The following is a 19,932-nucleotide window of genomic DNA, read 5'->3' as shown; positions in this document are numbered from 1 at the left end:
ATTGATCTCAAATTGAAATTGAAAAATCATTAGGCGTCATTTATTTCACGATCATCCAAGATCAACCTCGACATTGCCAGTTATAGCTTATTAGAATATGTGATGGAACATTCGCAAGAGCCAGGTTGACGTTTAGCTACGTTCCTGAAACCAGACGACATTTTCAGAGGCCGAACGAGTGGTTCGCCGTTTCTCTGCGCAAAAGCGATCGTTTATTGTGTCGCGAGAAAACTGTCTGTGCAGGTTTACGTCAGTTTCCTCGTAACTCCTCTCCGATGCGACCAGCCGACCGCGATCCACCTCGAACAGTAGTTCTAATCGAGCAAAATGTTCCAGTGTTAAAAAATTGATCGACCGTACCCATCGTATTCGTGCATGCCATGAAGTTTCGGGTGGGCTACGTCCTCGGTCGATCCTAGTTGACGTTACGTTCGAAATAGGATCATATCACAAATCTCTCCCATTCTCTAAACAAAAAGCACCCGTTTATTCTTTGGGACACAGCCGATGTAATTTCTCCCCCCGAGTCGTCGTGAGAAAGTGCACATGCACATGCACAGGTGCAGAGAGTGTAACCACGATCGATAATTTACCGATGATTTTCGAGTATGCCACCGATCCGATTCGGCTGCTCGTGACTCCTCGAGAACGTACTTGTCAGTGAAATGTTCCGAGAGTGTCCACGGTGTCCCTGAACGCCTATGTCCAGCGGGAACAGTGACAAGGACTGTATACTCCTCGGTGTGTGTACAAGCGATGTCAGAGCCATTGCTGTCGCGTTGGACGGGCAGATTTTTGCGTCTCCTGTCCCTCGACGGATAGAAAAAGCGCGATCGGTGTGTGTCGCGTACGGTCGAAAAGCGTACGTGGGAAAAATGTGCATTTTAATATCGACAGCGGCCATTTTGAATATATGAGTGCTCCGAACCACGGCGATTATCAATCTCGTCTTGCATCTAACGAGTTCGGGCCTCCCTCGACGCCTTCCTTCGTGCCGAGCTCGTTTGACACGACCGAAAATGTGCGGGATCTTCCATTCGCGGGATCAGACGCTGACAAGTGTGATAGAAGGCATTCCCATTCGCTTTATGCGTCTCGACAGCCGCTGTGACCGCAGGAATCGAATGATTTAGAACGACGTTCAGCTGGGTTGAAACTTCGTTTGTTCGAAGAAATCTGTAGAGGCTACTTATTTTTTTATATTTCATTAAGAAACTGAGGAGGAATTCTGAATGAAACTGTATCGATGATGAAGTGTGATTGGAATGTTTGATTCCCTTTGAAATAGATGGAATAGAGGATCAATGGAAACAGTCGTTGTTTGTTGATATCGCATACGCAATGTGCGTTAGGATTGTACTTTATCGATAAACGTGTTATCGACTCGAAGTTGACAGAGTCTGAAATAACCTCAACAACGAAGGGATCGAGGGATCGAAGATGAATCGTGCTTGATGTATAGGGAAGTCTGTGAAATTTCTGATGGCTTTTGAAATGTACAGCTGGGGATTGAGGAAGATATCGTAGGAGTATAGTATTGTTGCGATCGAGCGACAATCACAACAGTGGATGGTGGACAGTGCCATTTTTGTCACCTTCGGCGCGCGTGGTAAAGTCACGCACGTTGGGTGAACCTTCAACTGAATCTTGTAAAGAGGTTTGCAGAGATCTCGAGAATATTTGCATATATAATTCTCGAGTTTGGTCGGAACGATCGATCGTGTCGATCGATTTTAACCTCGCGCATCGATGCGCCGAAAAATGCCCTCGTCGGTGCAGAAACGATGATCGCAACTGTTCGATGAATTCGGCGGAAGATTAACGAGTCTCGTATGCAAACGAATATGTCAGAGTCTCGAATTATGGTCTGTGATCGCTCGTAACGGGTCGATAGACCTTGAAAACACCAAAGAGAATGAGGAAATGAGCGTAGCGGACACAGCGCTGTCAATTTCGATCAAAATGGCCCCAGGGCCGGAGCATCGTCAAGAACCAGTAGCGCCCGATAAAACTGCTGAGAACAGTCGTGGTGAAGTTTCTGACGAGAGAGATACTGAGAATTCTGTGGTAGGTGTTGAGACAGTTAGCAATCAGACTTTGAATGTAGAAAGTGCTTCGACAAATGTTGATACCAGTTCAGAATCAACGGGTCAAACTGCATCAGCTTGTGTCATCAGTGATAATAAACAGGTGAGTTATGTGTGGGTGATGCATTCGAAGGAGTAGGCTTTTAATATTCAAATGATGAAAGAAACATTTGTGTGAGCGTAGAGTATTTTAATTAGTGGAGATAAAATGTTTGTGCATCTTTATGCATTTATAGGAGATTTCAATACAGAGAAAGGTATAGAAATCATATGATACGCAGTAATGTAGGAAATACTAAAAGTTAAATATACTTCTATGATATTTGAAGGGGAAAACAAAGTTTTCATTGAGTTTCACTTCTGTAATTGTATTTATGAATTTATATAAATGTCTGTAGTTTACTTATAATGATCAATGGAAGTTTTAGAGAGTTGATATTAATATTAAACGTTAAGAGTTCATTAGTTGGAACACTTGTTAATGTACAGTAACACTTGTTTGTTAATGATAGACATGAGAAAAATGAAATATGATGTAATAATGATGTTAGTTCTTTATTAGCTTCTTTAGTGAGAGAAGTATATAAAAATCATACATTTATTGTGATAAATGAGATTTATCACTGGTAGAAGTCTAAGTAAAGTTTAGAATTTATGATCTATCTTTGGTTAATTTAGGTTTACCGGTCATCCATTTAAGAATTATACATGTAAGACATTATGGGGAATAATTGTCTTAAATATCATTTAATCATTCTTTTTGTTTCACAAGTACTGAATTACAACATACCTCTTGATATTTTAAGTATTGATACAATGAATGTCATGAGCTAAAGATTCAAAATTTAAGGAAATAGTAAGATCAGAAGTATGATAATCAAGATAACTACACTATATTACTTTGTTCATATTGTTTATTGTATAATTTCTTAAAGGATATTAAAGTTAATTTATAGCTTGAGTATTTTCAACTTTTTGTATATTTTTAGAACATTAATTTTTGTAGCAAATACAAATTTTGATATTATCTCAAACTAAAAAAAAGAATGAAAAATTTTGCTGATGAAAAAGGATGATGAAAAACTGGCTCATAACACTGCGTATTGCGGTGCATCAGATCAATACCAAAAATGATGCAAACAAGCATTAAACATTAAACAAACATTTCTACCGATACAGCAATACTTTCCTGTTCAATTATTTTTATGATTCAAGATGAATATTTCGCAATTAGCAGATGTTTGTTCAATCTTGTCTATTGATATTGTATTAACCAGCTACGTCTCGCACATTTTAAAAGTGACAGAGCTTAAATATCATATTTTTCAGGAAAAACAAACGTTATAAGCTTAAAAAAGCTATTTACTGAACAAATAATATTAACTAAAAGAATAGAATTATTTTAAAAAATCTATCCTATTCAAATAACTCTTCTGAAGAATAATTACCTACAGCAAACGATTTAGTCGACATTATTCAAACAATTTGTAATTTATCCATAAAAAAAATTCTTCAAATAGATTCTACAATTTAAAAATTCGATTACTAAAATTTATACAATCAATAAAATTCTGTTTACAAAACCGCTTCATGATCATAATTCAAAAATCGCGCTTTTCGAGTCGTGTCACTCCTCAAATACATGTGCAACATCTAACCCTAATTTAATATACATTTCATTTAAAACAAAATTCTCATTCGAATATTTCTCCCCTCCTCTCCGTAAATTGACACAGAGTGAAACATTATTCGAGTAATTTCGAATAAATTATTCGACTGGGTTTATCCCTTAGCGACTCATGAAACTTTCTTACCCACTCGTAAGCTTGATCCGTTATCTAAAATAAAATTTCTACAACCCTGGATTGACAAAGACTGGCGAATCAGGGTATCGAGGGATCCGCGGTTGTTACGATCCTGGAATGGTCATGTTCTTAGTGTAATGGTGGCGGCCATGCTGAGAAGAGCGCGCCGCGCCCGCTTGCATAGTAGCATTTAAATCGGCAACATATTCCCGATATCGCCGATATTATTTCTTCTCTACGGCGATAGCGTATCATTAGCTGGCTTTATCGGTCGGGCAAAACCGCGAAAGCCTCTCTAACGGTGCTGTGCCGCCGGGACTGCAGTTGAACGAGGCAGAGGTGACTGCAGCCGACCCAGGTGCCCTCTAAAAATATAAATTCCGTGCCGGCACTGCCCAGCAGATTTTTCCTTCGTCTCTGTAAGTCACCCCGGTATCGCTCCTCGTGTCTCAATTAGCTAATCGTGGACCCTCTATCGATTTCTGGACAGGCTCAAACTCGTTCCCTGGTGCGTGTCCTATTTTAATTTACGAGCAACGAGTAAACTCGCTGCGCTCGCCGTCCTTTTCTCGCGTTCCCGAGGGCTCATCGAGGATTCATTATTCAGTGGCACACGGATCGTCGAAAACAATCGGTTTGTAATTGTTTGCACGAAATTGTGCGGGGGCCCTGCTTCCACCGCGGAGTCCCGTGTTACTTAACACCGCGGAACAATTTGATAATTCCCTTTCTGAGGAACGATAACAGCTTATCGTTAACCTAACTGTACGAAAATGTGTGGACTACTTCGCTCGTATGACGATTCATGGTCAATAAGTTCGGGAAGGTTTTGTTATCTTCGCGAAAGCCGCACGCTCTGGGTGTAATCGTAATCGGTTCACTGTTTTCTCGTGGAATTTTTAGCGACCCTCGTTTCACGAATATTTTGGGCTTATTGAAGTCTTGCTATGGTTTGAATGAAGGAAAATGTCTATGGTAGTTAATTCGTTTTTGAATGAGAAGAATGGTCTGATGAGAGGCTTTACTTCGGGTGAAGTTGATTGGGTTACTTTGGGACAGTGTTTGTTAAACTAGTAACAGAAATAGATGATACGTTGTGTATATATAAAATCTCCCTGATATTTTCTGCTTTGTTTGTATTCTGTAGATGAAGAGATTTTTGAAATAATATTTGAGTTGGATTTTGCAAAAAATGTGATTTCAAGGCTGTGGAATAGTACTTTTTGTTGTTATGTAAACAGTTACATGTATTTTAACGAAGAAGTATTGCATTATCTGTAGTAGAAATTCGTGTCTAGCAATGGGAGAATGAAAAGTATGCATATTTTTGTCAATAATGCATGTAAATAATTGTGAGAATGGAAGTAAAAATGTATGTGTGCAATTAGTGTGATAATGATATGAGTATACGTGTATGCAAATATGAAATATTAATCACAATAACGGCACATCATTTATGTACATATATATTTTTCTATACGGTATCCACATGTTCCAGAAAATCCAATAAGTGAAACCTTATTAAATACTCTGTAAATCTATATCCATGCTTATCTGCTTTATTTATTAGTCTATACTATAGTATTGAGCATTATATGTGATATGAAAATGTTACAGAACTAAATATGTCTTTTAAATATTTCTGTTACTTCTTTGATCTTAATGAAATCATAAAAATTTTTTATTTTAAAGTTACAGAATTTTTAACTTATGTATGTATGATGTGATTATAGGCAATAGATTCTAACAAGATAAAATATAATGTAATATAAAACTTATAATTTGTAAAGGAAATGTAATTTAAACAATATGTGTATCTTTAGATGACCTTTTACTCGTGTAATGTATCTTTAAAGGTGTTTCCACATATGGTTTACTGCTAAAGTTTGAATCAATTTCATGACATACTTTCCATATTTGAATCTAGATTGCAAAACATGTCCTTATACCATGTATAGGTTACAAACAAATGCTCAGAAATATATTATTGGGCTTTGTGCTATATAATGCATATCTTAATTTAATTGAAATCATTTTTTGTTTTGCGTATAAAGTTCATGTATTTAATAGCACTTCAGGTATCAAACATTCATTTTATATGAAGATACAGTTGGTATTGTCGATTCATCATAGGCTTATATAACAGTTGTTCAATAACAATGTATTCCTATGCTATAATTATTTATATTTTTAGACAATAAAGGTTCACAACTGAGTTTTAAATACTAATTTGTAAATAATATTTATTATTTTTTTATGGTATATGGATAAAATGCTTACCTTTTCAATTAATATGAAATATTAATACACATACTTGTGATTGTATATTAATATGTAGTAAATTTGATCTTTTATTAATTTTTCATTGTAATTTACAGGAAGAACCAGCCACACTGTCTACATTAAATGAAGGTGAATTACGTGCCCTCTTGGATGAAGCTATAACATACAAGTGTCCTAAAGATCGTGAAGGAAAGTCCAATCTCTTTAAGGTAAGTGTATTAGCTTTTATCTTTCTACACATTCAGATTTATAATGATAATTTAATAATTTTTATGATTTGTATGTATTTAAATGTAATAAATATTCAACACTATTTCTCTTAGGAGCTACTGCAAGAAGCAGAAGCTGATGAGACTGAGGAAGGTCGTAGAATAATAACTAATTCACGCTGTTTGCCTGGATCAAACCGTAGAAGACATAAACGGGATTCTGTATCTGAAAGGCTCACGCATGGAGGATCATTACAAAATTTAGCACAACCTATTACTTCAGAATTTGATAGTAGTTTTGCATACTTAACATCTGGTTCTAGCCATACTTACGGAGGAAATCGAAGGAAAAATAAAAAATATACAGGATCTAGTGTATCTGCTAGGCAAAGAGAAGGTGGTTCACTGCCTTCAAACGTTAATGCATCTCATAGTCTTGCTTCTTTGGCTAATTTAGATTTATTGTTCGATAAAAAGGTACGCATTTCAAGAATTTTCCTTTCAAACTATTAAAATAAAATGAATTAAGCTAAAGATGAAAGTTAACACATAAAAGTTTACAAAGTCATTTATCAGTATAATACAATGGAGTTCAATAATAATCTAATGCTAAATTATATGTTACAGTACATTTACAATACAATTTTATTAAATATATGTTTTGTTGGTTTATAAAGAAGGGTTTCTATGAAGAAAGGGCAACATACGACTGGACCAATAAAGAAAAATCCAAGTCTTTAGACAAAGCACCATACACTAGTACAAAGAAGGAAGAAAAAGAAAAGGACAAAAAAGATACAAAAAAAGATTCATGTGAAACTGAACTTGAAGCACGTGAGAAAAGAAATAATAAAGGAAAACACGGGACAAATGAGATGCTCGAGTCAGATAATCCACCACCAGAATATAAATCAGATTACATGGTAATTGATTTAGGTGACACTGAGGTAAATTACACATTTTGTGTATTAATAGTACAATTTTTTATATATTTGCTTCAGTGTTTAATAGTACTGATGTACATTATAATTAAATTACTCATGTATTCTGTACATATATATCATAATCTAATGATAGTTCTTTCTTATTTTAATATGTTTATATTAGGTGGGTACTATTAGTGAAAGGAATGTGAGTTCTGCAATAAGTGGGGTTCAAAGACCTCAGTCATTGGATACAGAAGAAGATGAAGGAACTGAAATGAAAATTATTGAGCCGCGTAGACCTCAATATATATCACACACTACCTTCGATATAGCTCAAACCCCCGTGGATACTACTATAGATTTTTCTCTTCGAGAGCATAGCGGAAAACAAGATAAATCAAAAATATCTGTTAATGGTACTCTCTCCTTTCAAACTTTTAATAGTGTGAAATGTGGCATTGGTGGTACCTCAAACACTTCTAGTGCTAGTCAGGGTAAAGTAGTTCCAAGTTTATGCTCCATGATGTCTGCATCTTTACAGACACAGAATATTACAATGGGTAGGTGGCACATAATTCATGTATACGAAATTACTTACTATTTATTACATAGTTATTGCAGTAATTAATAATTAAATTTTGTTATTGACCATTCTTAAACTAGTAGAATTAATAGCTTAATGTTTCTGTTTTTTATATTTTGTCTTTTTAAATAATATAAACATTGTTTTGTAAGAAGTATATGGATTTTGCACAGAAGGTTTAAGGTATACAGCGCATACTACAGTGTCTGGGGAGAAGAAATCGTTAGATGAAAACGGAAATGCAGTCCAAAACTACAATGGAGAGAGGAAAAAACTTAGAAGGAAGCATACACAGGAGCCAAATGTTATTATATACAAGGCAGAGCCTGTAGAAGGTCTTTGTTACGAAGACATTGACAGTTTAATCAACTTCATTGAGAATAAAGAGTCCAAAAGTAAAAAAGGGAAACCAGGTAATCCAGTAAGAGTAAAAACTAATTCTGGAGCAAAACCAAGGAGTAGAGAAAAAGATACTAAGAGGGAACAGTTGCCTGCCAAATTACAGAAATCTAATTCCCTTGAAGAAATATCGAAAACTAAGCTTGAAGATCTCACAACAGAAAATAGTACCAGTTCTAGTGGTGCCAGTAGTTTATCCAGCCAACATGGTGAGTAATTAGAATTGTAACAGTATATGATAATTCTGAAATATTCAATAATGTATTTTATATTGTTTCAATAGGCACAATTAATATTGCTTTGCGTCGTGCAAAACAAAAAAGCACAGGAGACGCAGCTGTCGATAGTCGTGGTGATAGACGATCGTGGGGAACAGAAGAAGGTCAGTCTATCTATTGCAATGACACAGGAGACGATTATGCTAGTCGCCGAAACTCCACTAAAAAAATCAATATAGAGCCTGATCACGAGACAGAATTTCTGGTAGTCACGAAAAAAAAGAAGAGCAAAAAACAGAGGAGAAGTTCCAGTGGTAGCAGAGCACAAAATTTAACAACATCTGGATCTTATCTTCAGAATTCCAGGGGATTTTCTAACGACTACAGAACTCCCCTTTCGCCTGAACTTAGAAGAAAATCTGCAAGCAGCATGCCTCCAAGGTAATTGATCCAATTTTTTTTATTTATTTTTTGATGGGAAGTAAATAAACTTCATAAAATGAATTAGGTACATTATCTCGAGATTAAAAATGTATTATAATAATTATGGTTTGCAGTGACAAATCAGACAGTAGTGATTCAGACTCTGTGCATTCATTGCCAGTCACATCAAACACATCCAAACACAATTTATCGAAAATAGCTACCTCGTCAGGCGGAACTCCACAAGCAAGTTACGCAGATATAGCTCGTATGGCAACCATCAATATGTCTCACAGTTCGGTATTGAATATGTCTACGATAGTTCCAAGCATGTTAAACACGTCATCGTGGCCTAGTGTACCGCCTAAAACACCTTCGGAACCAGATAAAATTCCGCAAGACTATTATCCCAGTTTAGACGAATTACAACACTCCGACAGGAAAACTAGGCAACATAATTTTACTCATTCGAATCATATCTTGAACCTCAGCTTTGAAAAACCACTGTCACCGACATTGTCGTCTAAGATCAAGAACTCGACAGACCGAAAAAAGGCAGAGGCTCAAGAAGAAGCTATTAATAAAAACATACAGGTCATTAAATATGTACAAGACATTGAAAACATGCAGCAGAACTTAACGCAACAAGAACAGAAAAATTTGATCCTTAATCACAGCACAAATTCAAATGAAACTTCGACGATCAACGCAGTGCCATCGAAGCCTAATAACACGGTAACAAATTATAATCCTGATACTGACAACAATAATCCAAATTGCAACAATATTAACAATAAAGATACTGTAACGAAATGTAATAATTCTCGATCGCGTCGAGGATATGTCCAAAACAATCAAAATATACAAAATCAAGTATCTCAAGAAGAGCATTCCAAGAAACCCGGATATTCGTACGACGAAAACCCAAAAAAGGCGCATAATATTGAAAGTTCTGGGGCACATCTTGAAAATAAGAATAATCCAGGAACAGGATCATCTGATGACAATGATACACAAAAAAACAATGTTCAAAATAATCCAAGATTGCAGCAAGAAATGCAGAACACCGAATCAGACATCAACAAACCGAAAAACGAAAAATCGACAAAAACAGCAAGAGAACAAAACGTTAACTTCAACTATGATGCAGTTAAATCGGGAAATACACACTTGATAAATACAAAGCAAGATCAACAAGAAGATAGTGAGTGTAACAAAATCAAACAAAATGCAACTTTGGATAAAGATCGACTACAGAAAGGGGAATCGCAGATATCGAATAAACAGAAAATTTCGAGACCTGCTGTTATATTGTTAGACGAGACTCCATCTGATGTTACAAAAAACAATGATTTACCAACAGAACTCAGGTTTGGCTTCGAGATTAATGAACAGCTGCTATTGTCTGAGGATTCTACAGCCGAAGAGACTTCTACTAGTTCTGTTTTTCCTTCTGTGGTGCCACCGCTTGTGAACAAGCCCCCTTCTAATTTCGATAGATACCCCCCGATATTTGAGAAACACGCAAGATGTGATAAGTTTACGCCTAATTTTATGCAACCGCCAAGTAATCATGTGCCGCAGCAGCCTATGCATCCTGTGATGGTGCAACGTTTACCGTGCATTGGTTATCCTCCAAGATTTCCACCACCCACGTGTTTGCCACCACCTACACCCACTCTAGGGATAATGGAGAAGTACCATCAACCGAAGGAAGATTTTTCTATGCTCTACGTAGCTCCTGAGGAAGATGTGAACGTGCAGACATACAATCATGATAAAATCGTCTCATTTGTCGGCTTAGGTAAGTAGACAGAGAAATTTTATACTGAAATTTCATTAATAAGGAAGTATTTAAGTCTGTGAGTTTATTAAACAGACAAATATATATTTTTCGTTTCTTTGTCTGTTAATATAGCATGGGACGCCGTTATGAGGGAAATGCCAGTAACTACGAGTGGTCGTATACAGTTTTATAGTGGCCAGTGAGATGGGTTATAAAAATACTGAGTAAATAATACAACAATGTTTTTGTATGGGAAAATTGCATCAATCACAGGTTATTTGTTATATAAAATACACACAGCCAAAAGTCAAAAGGGTCTGTTCTCTAGGACAAGACCAAACGTCTACCAGAATGCAAATGGAATCATGCAGTCTCTTACCAGAAGGTTGGTAACAGCCTTCGGTGTTGTTCATAATAAAAGAAGCTATAGTAATTTTTGAGTCAAATCATCAGTGATAATACTATAAAGCCAAGTGGCGCAACATGTGCCTCAATGTACATAATAGTTGATCAGCAGAAAAGATAAAGCTTATGAATTGTATGTTCCATTGTTGTATATATGCTGAAGTTATAAGTACCTTCGAAAAGGTTATGAAACGTTGAAGTTTCAGTATTAACATCTGATACGATACTTGGCAGAAAGTGAAGAACTTAGAACGAGCGAAATTTCTTTTGCTCCAGTGAAGTATAGAAAAGCAAAATTTTTCTGTAAAAAGTGTGGAGGGTGGTATGCCTGTAAAATGCTTCATAAAGATTTTGGAAAGCAACTTTCAACTCGATATGAAGGCGTACGATTTTATAGAGGCAAAAGATACAGAATCTATGCGAATAGATTTAAAATTCTTTGAAAGCAAAATTACCATGAAAGCAGATTTCTCAAAACTGGATATGTGCTGTGACAGTGGTTTACGCTGATGCCTTTAAAGTAACAGATACACCTCAGACCATTGTAATAAAGTCTACAGACAGCTAAAAAGAAGTCTGTTAAATTAACTATGCCAAATTGAAATCATTTGTCAAAAATATTGCTAAACTACTAACAGTTATCATGGAAAATTATGAACTTAAAAACGATCTGAAATGACACCTCGAAACGAGGATTGTCGTGGAAGTCAGTGAGTCTTCATTAAAACCTTAGGAATGTCAAAATGAAAAGTAATGGTTGCTAGATTAAAATGTACTTTGTGCGAGACAACATGATGAAACGTAAAGGAAGATTATAAAAGATGTGTGAAGTGTAACAAAAAAAAATGGTGAATGTGTGACATCGAATACGTGTAAAATATTAAAAAAATAGTGTGATTGAAAGTTGTAAAACTTTATGGAACGGTTTACTTCTTCCAGCTGCAACAGATAATAGTTTAAGAAATTTAAGGGGAAAAGAACAGAAAGAAGCATAAACTGATTTTTGCAAATGTTGCGCTCAAGATCATAAACTGAATGAAGAAAGTGAGGAAGAGTGCGAATGTGCCGAGAAACGCTAAATTTTTACACAAACTCACTTATTTAATGACTAATTAATTATTAATTATTGATAATGATAATTATAATAAAATACTTGCTTGTGATCATAAAGTATGATGGTGTGAATGCGTGTAGTTCATGTAGATACTCTTCTACTAGCTAATGTTCAATTTGATTTTGGATTCACTGTGTGGAATTTTTTTCGGGATCTTCAACGAAATTGTGTTATTTTCTAAATTGCGTGCAAAAGAAAGTAACTCATACACTTTGTGATTGATATTGATCTAGAACGAAAAAAAACGAAGTTACACAAATAGTTAATCAAAAATTCAACATAATTCCTTTTCGGAATGATTCTATTTGTTGGAATAGAAAGCTTACTTCCAATATATTTTACTTTCCAATAGAAAAACAAATAAAAAATATATAAAAGATAATGTTAAGTCGATAGAATGGCTTAGACCAAAGAGTGGTGTGAATGTTATACTACTGAAAAGCTGTCACCGAGAAAGATCGAATAATATCATTTTTATCCTCAAAATCAAATAATAACATTTTCACGTATGAATCTAGTTCGTAGCTTGTCTTCGTACCAATAGTAATAATAGTGAGTGGTTCCTATCACTCATTAGAAGAGTATATTTTATATCTTACTGGTTAAAGACATTGTAAACTCATACTAATTTTTTAATGTAAATTCTTTAAATTATCAGGATAAAACCGGTATTATTTCATATCTCTTGACAATAACTTTTCAATCCCGTGTAATAGTCACGGTACACTTTTTAGTCTAAGAGGCTTTATAAACTTAACATTGCTTTTACATTATAGCTTTCAATCGAAACACGAAATATCAAGCATCTTCAAGGAAAGATTAAGTAATAAAGCGTGTGAAAGCTAATCGCCTTGAAAAGTAATGCTAACGTAACAGATTACCACAGATAAGTTTCATATAAAAGAACGAAAGTGTATTTATCTATTTAGATTATCATCGTCATCATCATTATCATCATCGTCGTCATCATCTGTCATCATCATCATCGTTATTATCATTCTCATTATTATTATTTTTATTATTAATATTAATATTATTATTATTATTAAGAAGTTAATCGTTATTAACAAATTAAGACTTGTGATTTTTGTTATTGCTTTTATTTCAAAGGTATCAAAATTACATGTAAGAAAAGAAGTGTAAGCTCTGTTGATATTTTTCTTTTTCTTCAGTAATATAGTAACAGTACGGCTGGGGGTACAGCTTTCTGATGGATAATAAATTAGAATGTTTAATGTGTTAAAGAAAAAAAAAAATAAGCAATGCGTATGGAAATGTACCTCGAAGAGATACTTATCATTCCAGGCTCCTAAACACGGAATATAAATTTTTTTAAATGAATTCACAAATAACTTTCTACTGAAAACATAATTACCATTTATGCTTAACATTGTCAAAACTCAAACCATAGTGGTTATTATCGGTACTATATGATTGAAAGCAACATATTCAAATTCCTTTTTACAGTATACATTTTATATTAATCAATTTTTAATCTCTAGACCTTATATTACATCACAAGATGTTAAATAACGACAATTTTATCTTCATTTTAGGTGAATGATTTTCCTTCGAGGTATTATTACCAATATGCATAGAGACTATTCAAAAAAGTCAGGTGCTCTATCGCCTTAAAGATAATAGAGTGCAGTGTCAGCTTGTGCCATTGACCGGTTCAAATGGCGAAGTGCTAAAGTTTGCAAAATGTAGCACGGAAATATTCGAAAAGGATAAAAGCGTAAACTGCGTATTAGAACGAATGTCGAGTGGCAGCTATGCCGAAACGATATCATATTCAGAATAACCGATTTAATCATTTTTTAAATGAATAATCAGAAAATATATATATTTGAATATATATATATATGTATATTTAAATATATATGTTTATATATATATATATATATATATACACACACATTCATGTATATACAGTGTATTCTCTCTATAGACTCTATTTGCACTGTGCGCTATAGCCTTGTTATTCCCAATATTTTTTGTTGACATTCATTCCTTCTCACGTTTTTATTAATCTCTCACATTCGGCGTCCGCAATAAATTAGCTTCAGAAACGCCTCCTCTTTATTCCATTATATAGCTGCCAATCTCGAGTCACGAGACTATAGCGAGAACACACTCTTGCATCTCTGAAATTCGCGAGGACTAAATTAAATAGCGGCGAAGAAATTTCGAAGCATGTATTGTACGAAATAAAAGGGCTCTCCTGTTTTCATTTCTTGAATGTTTTAAAACATGAATAAAGATACATGCTTAATTGTGTTGAACAACAGGCTATTTGCATTTATCTATGATCCTTTATAGCCTGCGTTGTGAACCGTGAAATCGTACGTCTCTTGCAAAAGGGCACGATAATCCTTATCAAAGAAAATATAGAGATATTTATATCGGTTACGAGACACGTATCTGCACATCTCGTTCTCCTCTATTAATTAATGAAATATAGATTTGACTGAACTGTTGAACCGTCACTTTGCCCACGCGCAAAGTACTTTTTTAAAAAAAAAACGTGAATAGTTGATATATTTTCTGTCTTTAATTGTTACTTGCGAATGCGTTACATAGATATCGAAATACGACGTACATGTTAACAGTGGCTATCGGTATGAAAATGTACGAAAGAACTTTTCTATTTCTCATTGTTAATTCAGCTTCATTTTTACGATTTCGATGGGTGCCGTTTGTATAATTCGCTGAAAACTACTGCAAGAAACGAAGGCAACCGTAGTTGTAATCGTAATGAATTATCGAACATTTTTGGAGTCTGTTAAAAGATGGACCTCGTTCAATTCCAATATACTTTTCCAAAAGTGTTTGGATATACTATTTCCTCGTTAGATCCTCATTGTTACCTTCGCTGTATTCTGAAATTCTGAAATAATTTTATTTGCGTACAGTGTCGTGATTGAGGAGCTCATAACAAAACCAACTTTTGTTACTTTTTGTCTTTTTCTAGAAGAGCACAAAAGTACTGGAGCATTTTTAATTCTTGTTCAATTAATTAATCGTCCTTTTTAACAAATTTTGGACCTCAGAGCCAAAGCATACTAAGTCCACTTGCTTTCTGTGGTTTAATACACTTTGACTCGGAGGTCCAGAAATGTAATGGGTTTCATTATGTTTTCAATCTCGTGTCTGATCACCATGTTTTTATTAAGCAAAAAGGCTGCCATTAAGATTACTACTTGTTTTCTCTATAATAAATTTTCTATACAACTATTCATTATAGACAATAAAAAACTTGTTTGGATAAGCATTGAATATCACAGGAAGACACATTTAAGTAAAAAGAATATTTTTATTTAAAAAACTAAAATTTTATAAGTTCACTGTTTTTGTTACGAGCTCTTCAATTTTTAATAAGATCAAAGTGGGATACTATCAGCATATGAGTTGATCTCGAATAAGTATCTCATACTATAAACTCGTCATTGAGCCTATATCGAGGAAACACTGTAAACTCATCAGCGATCACATTGCTTAATCGTTTGAGTGCCGGTATGAGTCCCAAGATGTGTATGCAAAAGAAAATGCAGAGATTGCCATTGTAGGCTAAGCATTTTACATGTACAGAAGTTGCAGAATAAATTTAGTTGCACAATCGTTTGACAAGAGCTACTTTTAGATACGAAATAATGTGGACTAAGAGAGGCAAAAGAAGAAAGTGTGGTAGCGCTTATAGAGAACTGAAGAGGTGCTTTTCAGATGGCAAACTTATCAACTCTAGTTTTTGTCAGATTTTGAATTTTAATTGTGCAAGCACATGATTCAATTTTCAAATATTAAAAGAATCACCAGTATAATTGTATTTATTGTCCGAAATAATGAAATTCTATATGACTGCTGAATAATGTTTAATAAGTTAATTTTGGGTCGAGAGTTCAACACAGAAACAAAACTGATGATTACTGGTGACTGCGTATCTTTATGCATTTATGGAAATTTTCAATATGCAAAAAATTAGAATCCACATCATTTGCAAAAATATGCATAATGTCGAAATGTTGATCAGTTTGGCATCTGAGAGGCTCAGCTGTCCATCGAGGGGGACCCATTTTCTTGTGTGAGCCAGAGGAGCGCAATTGCACTCAAACGTTTAAATACTGGGAAGCGCGAAAATAAGGAGATCGAAAAAACGAATAACAATAATTTGATGAAACGGAAGGGGATGAACGCGTGGAAAGATGGGAGAAACCAGCGGTCTCGCTGTTAGCCTTGTATCATTGTAAAAAATGTGTTGTTCAATATGAAATCATTTCTGTGCTGTACATACATATATTACTAATGATTGTGAATTATTGTTATTAACAATTACAGTCAAGAATTCGAATAACTATTATTGTACTATTATCATCAGGAGTAACGACTGTACGAAGAGCGTACAATAGCGGAAACAGAGGAAGAATATTTTGCGTGTATGTTAAAAGGCTGTGCTGCCCAGCTCAGAAATAACGAGGAGAGCGTGTTGCCAACGTGTTTATATGTTGCCAAAGTTTCCCCTTTACGGGTATAAAACACAGTATAAAGTAGTATTCGAGAGTCTTTTTGTTTTGTTTTTTTTTTCTTTTTTTTTTCTTTCGTTTCGCGCTGGCGAAAGTAGACTGGGCGCCAATGAAATGTTCCCTAGAGAAGGAGTTAAGAAAGCGATTCTCGAATATATAAATCTATTTATGTTATTTCTTTTCTTATTAACTTCATACTGTATTTTATTTAATTAACAGTTAAAGTTGGAGCGTAGATAAATACATTGTGATAATACACATATGGTAATTGGAAAATCGTTGTTTTTAGTGAGCCAAAAGAAAGCTAAGGAAAATCCTTCGTTACAGTATTTTCTCGCTATGAGTGCACGGTTAGAGACGTTTTAGCATCATTAGCAACCAGTAATTTTCTCGCTTGTTCTTGTTTTCTCTTATCAGCGTTATCAATGCAAAGGTATAGTTTATGCATTTGTACATAACTCCAGATACTGTTGAAAAAAGTAGAAGAGTCGAATCGAGTTTATAGCCAGAAAATATTGTACTTGCGTACTGTATATGCTGGTGAATGATAAATCGCTGTACATGTATGTTCATAGCGTAACGAATAAAAAAAGAAAAAGGGAACGATGACGAAGAAGAAACGAGCGTCGAGTGATTAGACGTCGTGAGAGGGTCGATTATTAGGCAACCAAGAAAGTTCTGTCGCTTTTGAATTAGAAAGTCGCTTATGTTATAATAGAAACGCTGATTCGTATAAAAATAAAATTTATAAACAGTCTTCTTGGATAAGAATAGGTCAATGTGAAATGAGAAATAAAATTAGTTTATTTAAAGAATTCATACAATCTTCCTGTAATTTCAAAAGTAATAGGACTTTCTTGTGTATGGGTACACAAAATTAGGGGCACCGAGTTTGGTTTGAGCTTAGGTACGAGTCAAGTCGGGATTCCTAAAAATTTCGAAAACTCAGATCATGATTTCTAGGTAACTAATTTAAAAAAGAGATTAATGTAATTTATTTGGTGCGCTATTTTTACTCTGTGTCCTCTTTTTATAATTTTAGAATACGTAAATGTGACCCAGAGCAATACTTTCCCACTGTTATTGTATTATAACAGTCGGGAAAGTAAAATTGAGTTTATGCAAGTTTTGGGAACCTGAGTGACTCCGAAAGAAATTTCTGACCCGACCTGACCCCTTAATTTTGGGTACCAGCACGTTCCTACAAAGGAATTTGGACCCAGATTTATTCTCAGGATGCGTAACCACAACGGCTGTTGCTTACTATTTTATTACTAAGAACTTCAGATTCGCATGAAGCTGTCACGGACCATGGATGTAACGAGTCATTATCACGAAGTGCAAAAGAGAAACTGGGAAGGCAGCGAGGAGATTAGAGAGTGAACCCGCGCGTGTATGTGCGTGTGCAAACGAGAGAAGGCGAGAAGAAGGATAAGAGTGCGATAACGCAGCTAGATTGCTGCTTCTGCAAAATGAGAGAAACTATATTGTCCTCCTCAAGATAATTATAATGCTGAAGAAAAGCGTATAGCGTTGCCATTTGGTCTTTATGTTCTATTTGCAATTTCGCTGAAATTTTGCATGCGGTACTATGATACGATAAGTCCTAATTTACGAATTCTATATTTTTTGTTTCCTTTTTTTTTCTTTTTTAGGTACACACAAACGAAACAGATATGTCTATATATAGGAGATGAGTCATGCAACTAGACAAGTCATGTCTTTTTCCCTGATTGCAGATAAAATGGGGATAGTAAAGAGTGAAGTTGAATAAGTTGAGAAGATGCCTTATTTATCTTTCTTCGCTATCGGTCTTTTCTATCTGTAATCGAATGAAAAATACGATTTGCCTTGATTGGGTGAGTTAGCCGACAGAATTTAGACGAGAGAGTTTCTGAGCGAGTGTGTCGATTTCCATATTTGTATAAAAGCAATGATAACAAAAGCGTCGATGCTGGGCTCTTGCGTTTCATCTGTAAACCATTATTATGCTAATAACACGGTGCATTTTGCTTGCAACCGTAGAGACTAAATAATGTGTATAAAAAAAAAAATGTAGATTTCAGTGGTAGACACACGTCGAATATACGCGAAATGCGCGTGAATAATAACTGAACTTACGAGAGAATGAGAAATTGTTTCCATTTCTTGCGTATCATGTGTCTTTTTTTACATTTCACAAATTTCATCTTCTGCAGTGATTGGAAAACATGTTTTGTTACGAATTTGTTCCTCTTAATATTCAGCAAATATGCTGGTGTTAATTATTGTTAATGAACTCTATTGAATTTTATGTACTTATGCAGAAAGTATATGAAAATATTCGAACGACGATATGTTTTGTAATTAAAATTAATATAATATAGAAGGTACTTTGAAATTGATGTATTATTACTATGTAAGCCTTACATTGTAAGCTATATTTTTGAGCCTTTTGTATAGCTCAAACTATGCATATTAGAGCTCTTTGTGGATATCAAAATCCAAATCAAAAGAGTACCCAGATATTCGACTACACGAATTCAAATGGAGTAATTATCACGGTATTGGAATATCTATTTAATCTGAGCTTCGATAAGAATCCTAATGCATCTAGTCTGTTCAGAGTACCTCCTAGTATTTTGCAAGTTACGTTTCTGTCGACTGTAAGCATACCATTGTTCGAATACGTTTGTGCAGCTGTGTATATATGTATGCAGTGAAGCATTGGAAACTTCAACGTTTGAAACGTCTTCACAGAAATATAATTATAGGAAGAAAAGAATGGTACAAATGGTGATGTGAATGCACTTAGTAAAACGTAGCTGAAAATTACGTTTCTGCTTATAAGAATATACTCTGCTGTTTGTTGTTATTGAGTCTCATTGTCACTGTCATCGTCATTGATGTCATCACCACTACCATTATTTTCTTTCCTTTTTCAATCTAAATTGAATCTTTCTATTTTTTCCATTTTTTAAATTTTCAGACGAACTTTCCTTTTACACTTGTCGTGTCATATACAGTATTGATATTTTGTTTCTTTTTCTTTTCAACATTTCAACTGTAAAGCCGAATTAAAAAGCATTTTGTGATCGACTGTATCAGTATTAATTGCCATAATTCTCTTTCCTCTTCCTTCTGTACTATTTGTTGCTCATGCAGAGCTGTAACATTGGATCTCTTCAACATTCA

General features: G+C 34.7%; 1 protein-coding gene across 5 annotated transcripts; it reads left to right on the top strand.

Moving 5' to 3' along the window:
* The first annotated feature begins 798 nt into the window (after positions 1–798).
* On the top strand, positions 799–19,839 carry Tyf (twenty-four). 5 transcript variants are annotated; one of them, XM_076393467.1, is made up of 9 exons: positions 799–2,190; positions 6,271–6,384; positions 6,499–6,861; positions 7,065–7,331; positions 7,492–7,870; positions 8,067–8,501; positions 8,576–8,951; positions 9,068–10,737; positions 10,852–19,839. In XM_076393467.1, the coding sequence occupies exons 1-9, from the start codon at positions 1,924–1,926 to the stop codon at positions 10,920–10,922; spliced, it is 3,942 nt and encodes a 1,313-aa protein (XP_076249582.1). In that variant the 5' UTR covers positions 799–1,923; the 3' UTR covers positions 10,923–19,839. The 5 variants fall into 5 exon arrangements, with proteins under 5 accessions (XP_076249582.1, XP_076249583.1, XP_076249581.1 ...); XM_076393468.1 differs by having other exon boundaries at positions 7,062–7,307; XM_076393466.1 differs by having other exon boundaries at positions 7,062–7,331; positions 8,070–8,501.
* Positions 19,840–19,932: the final 93 nt, after the last annotated feature.

The sequence above is a fragment of the Calliopsis andreniformis genome, chromosome 3 (assembly GCF_051401765.1).
Source record: "Calliopsis andreniformis isolate RMS-2024a chromosome 3, iyCalAndr_principal, whole genome shotgun sequence".
Taxonomy (NCBI): domain Eukaryota; kingdom Metazoa; phylum Arthropoda; class Insecta; order Hymenoptera; family Andrenidae; genus Calliopsis; species Calliopsis andreniformis.
Note: the sequence above shows the minus strand (reverse complement) of the source record. Positions and strands in the feature narration are given on the sequence as shown.

Excerpts from the sequence above, each read along its gene's own strand:
- Tyf (XM_076393465.1), top strand. The coding sequence starts at position 1,924 with ATGAGCGTAGCGGACACAGCGCTGTCAATTTCGATCAAAATGGCCCCA. Across the intron at positions 2,191-6,270 it reads TCATCAGTGATAATAAACAG|GAAGAACCAGCCACACTGTC; the intron begins GTGAGTTATGTG and ends TGTAATTTACAG. Across the intron at positions 10,738-10,851 it reads CGTCTCATTTGTCGGCTTAG|CATGGGACGCCGTTATGAGG; the intron begins GTAAGTAGACAG and ends CTGTTAATATAG.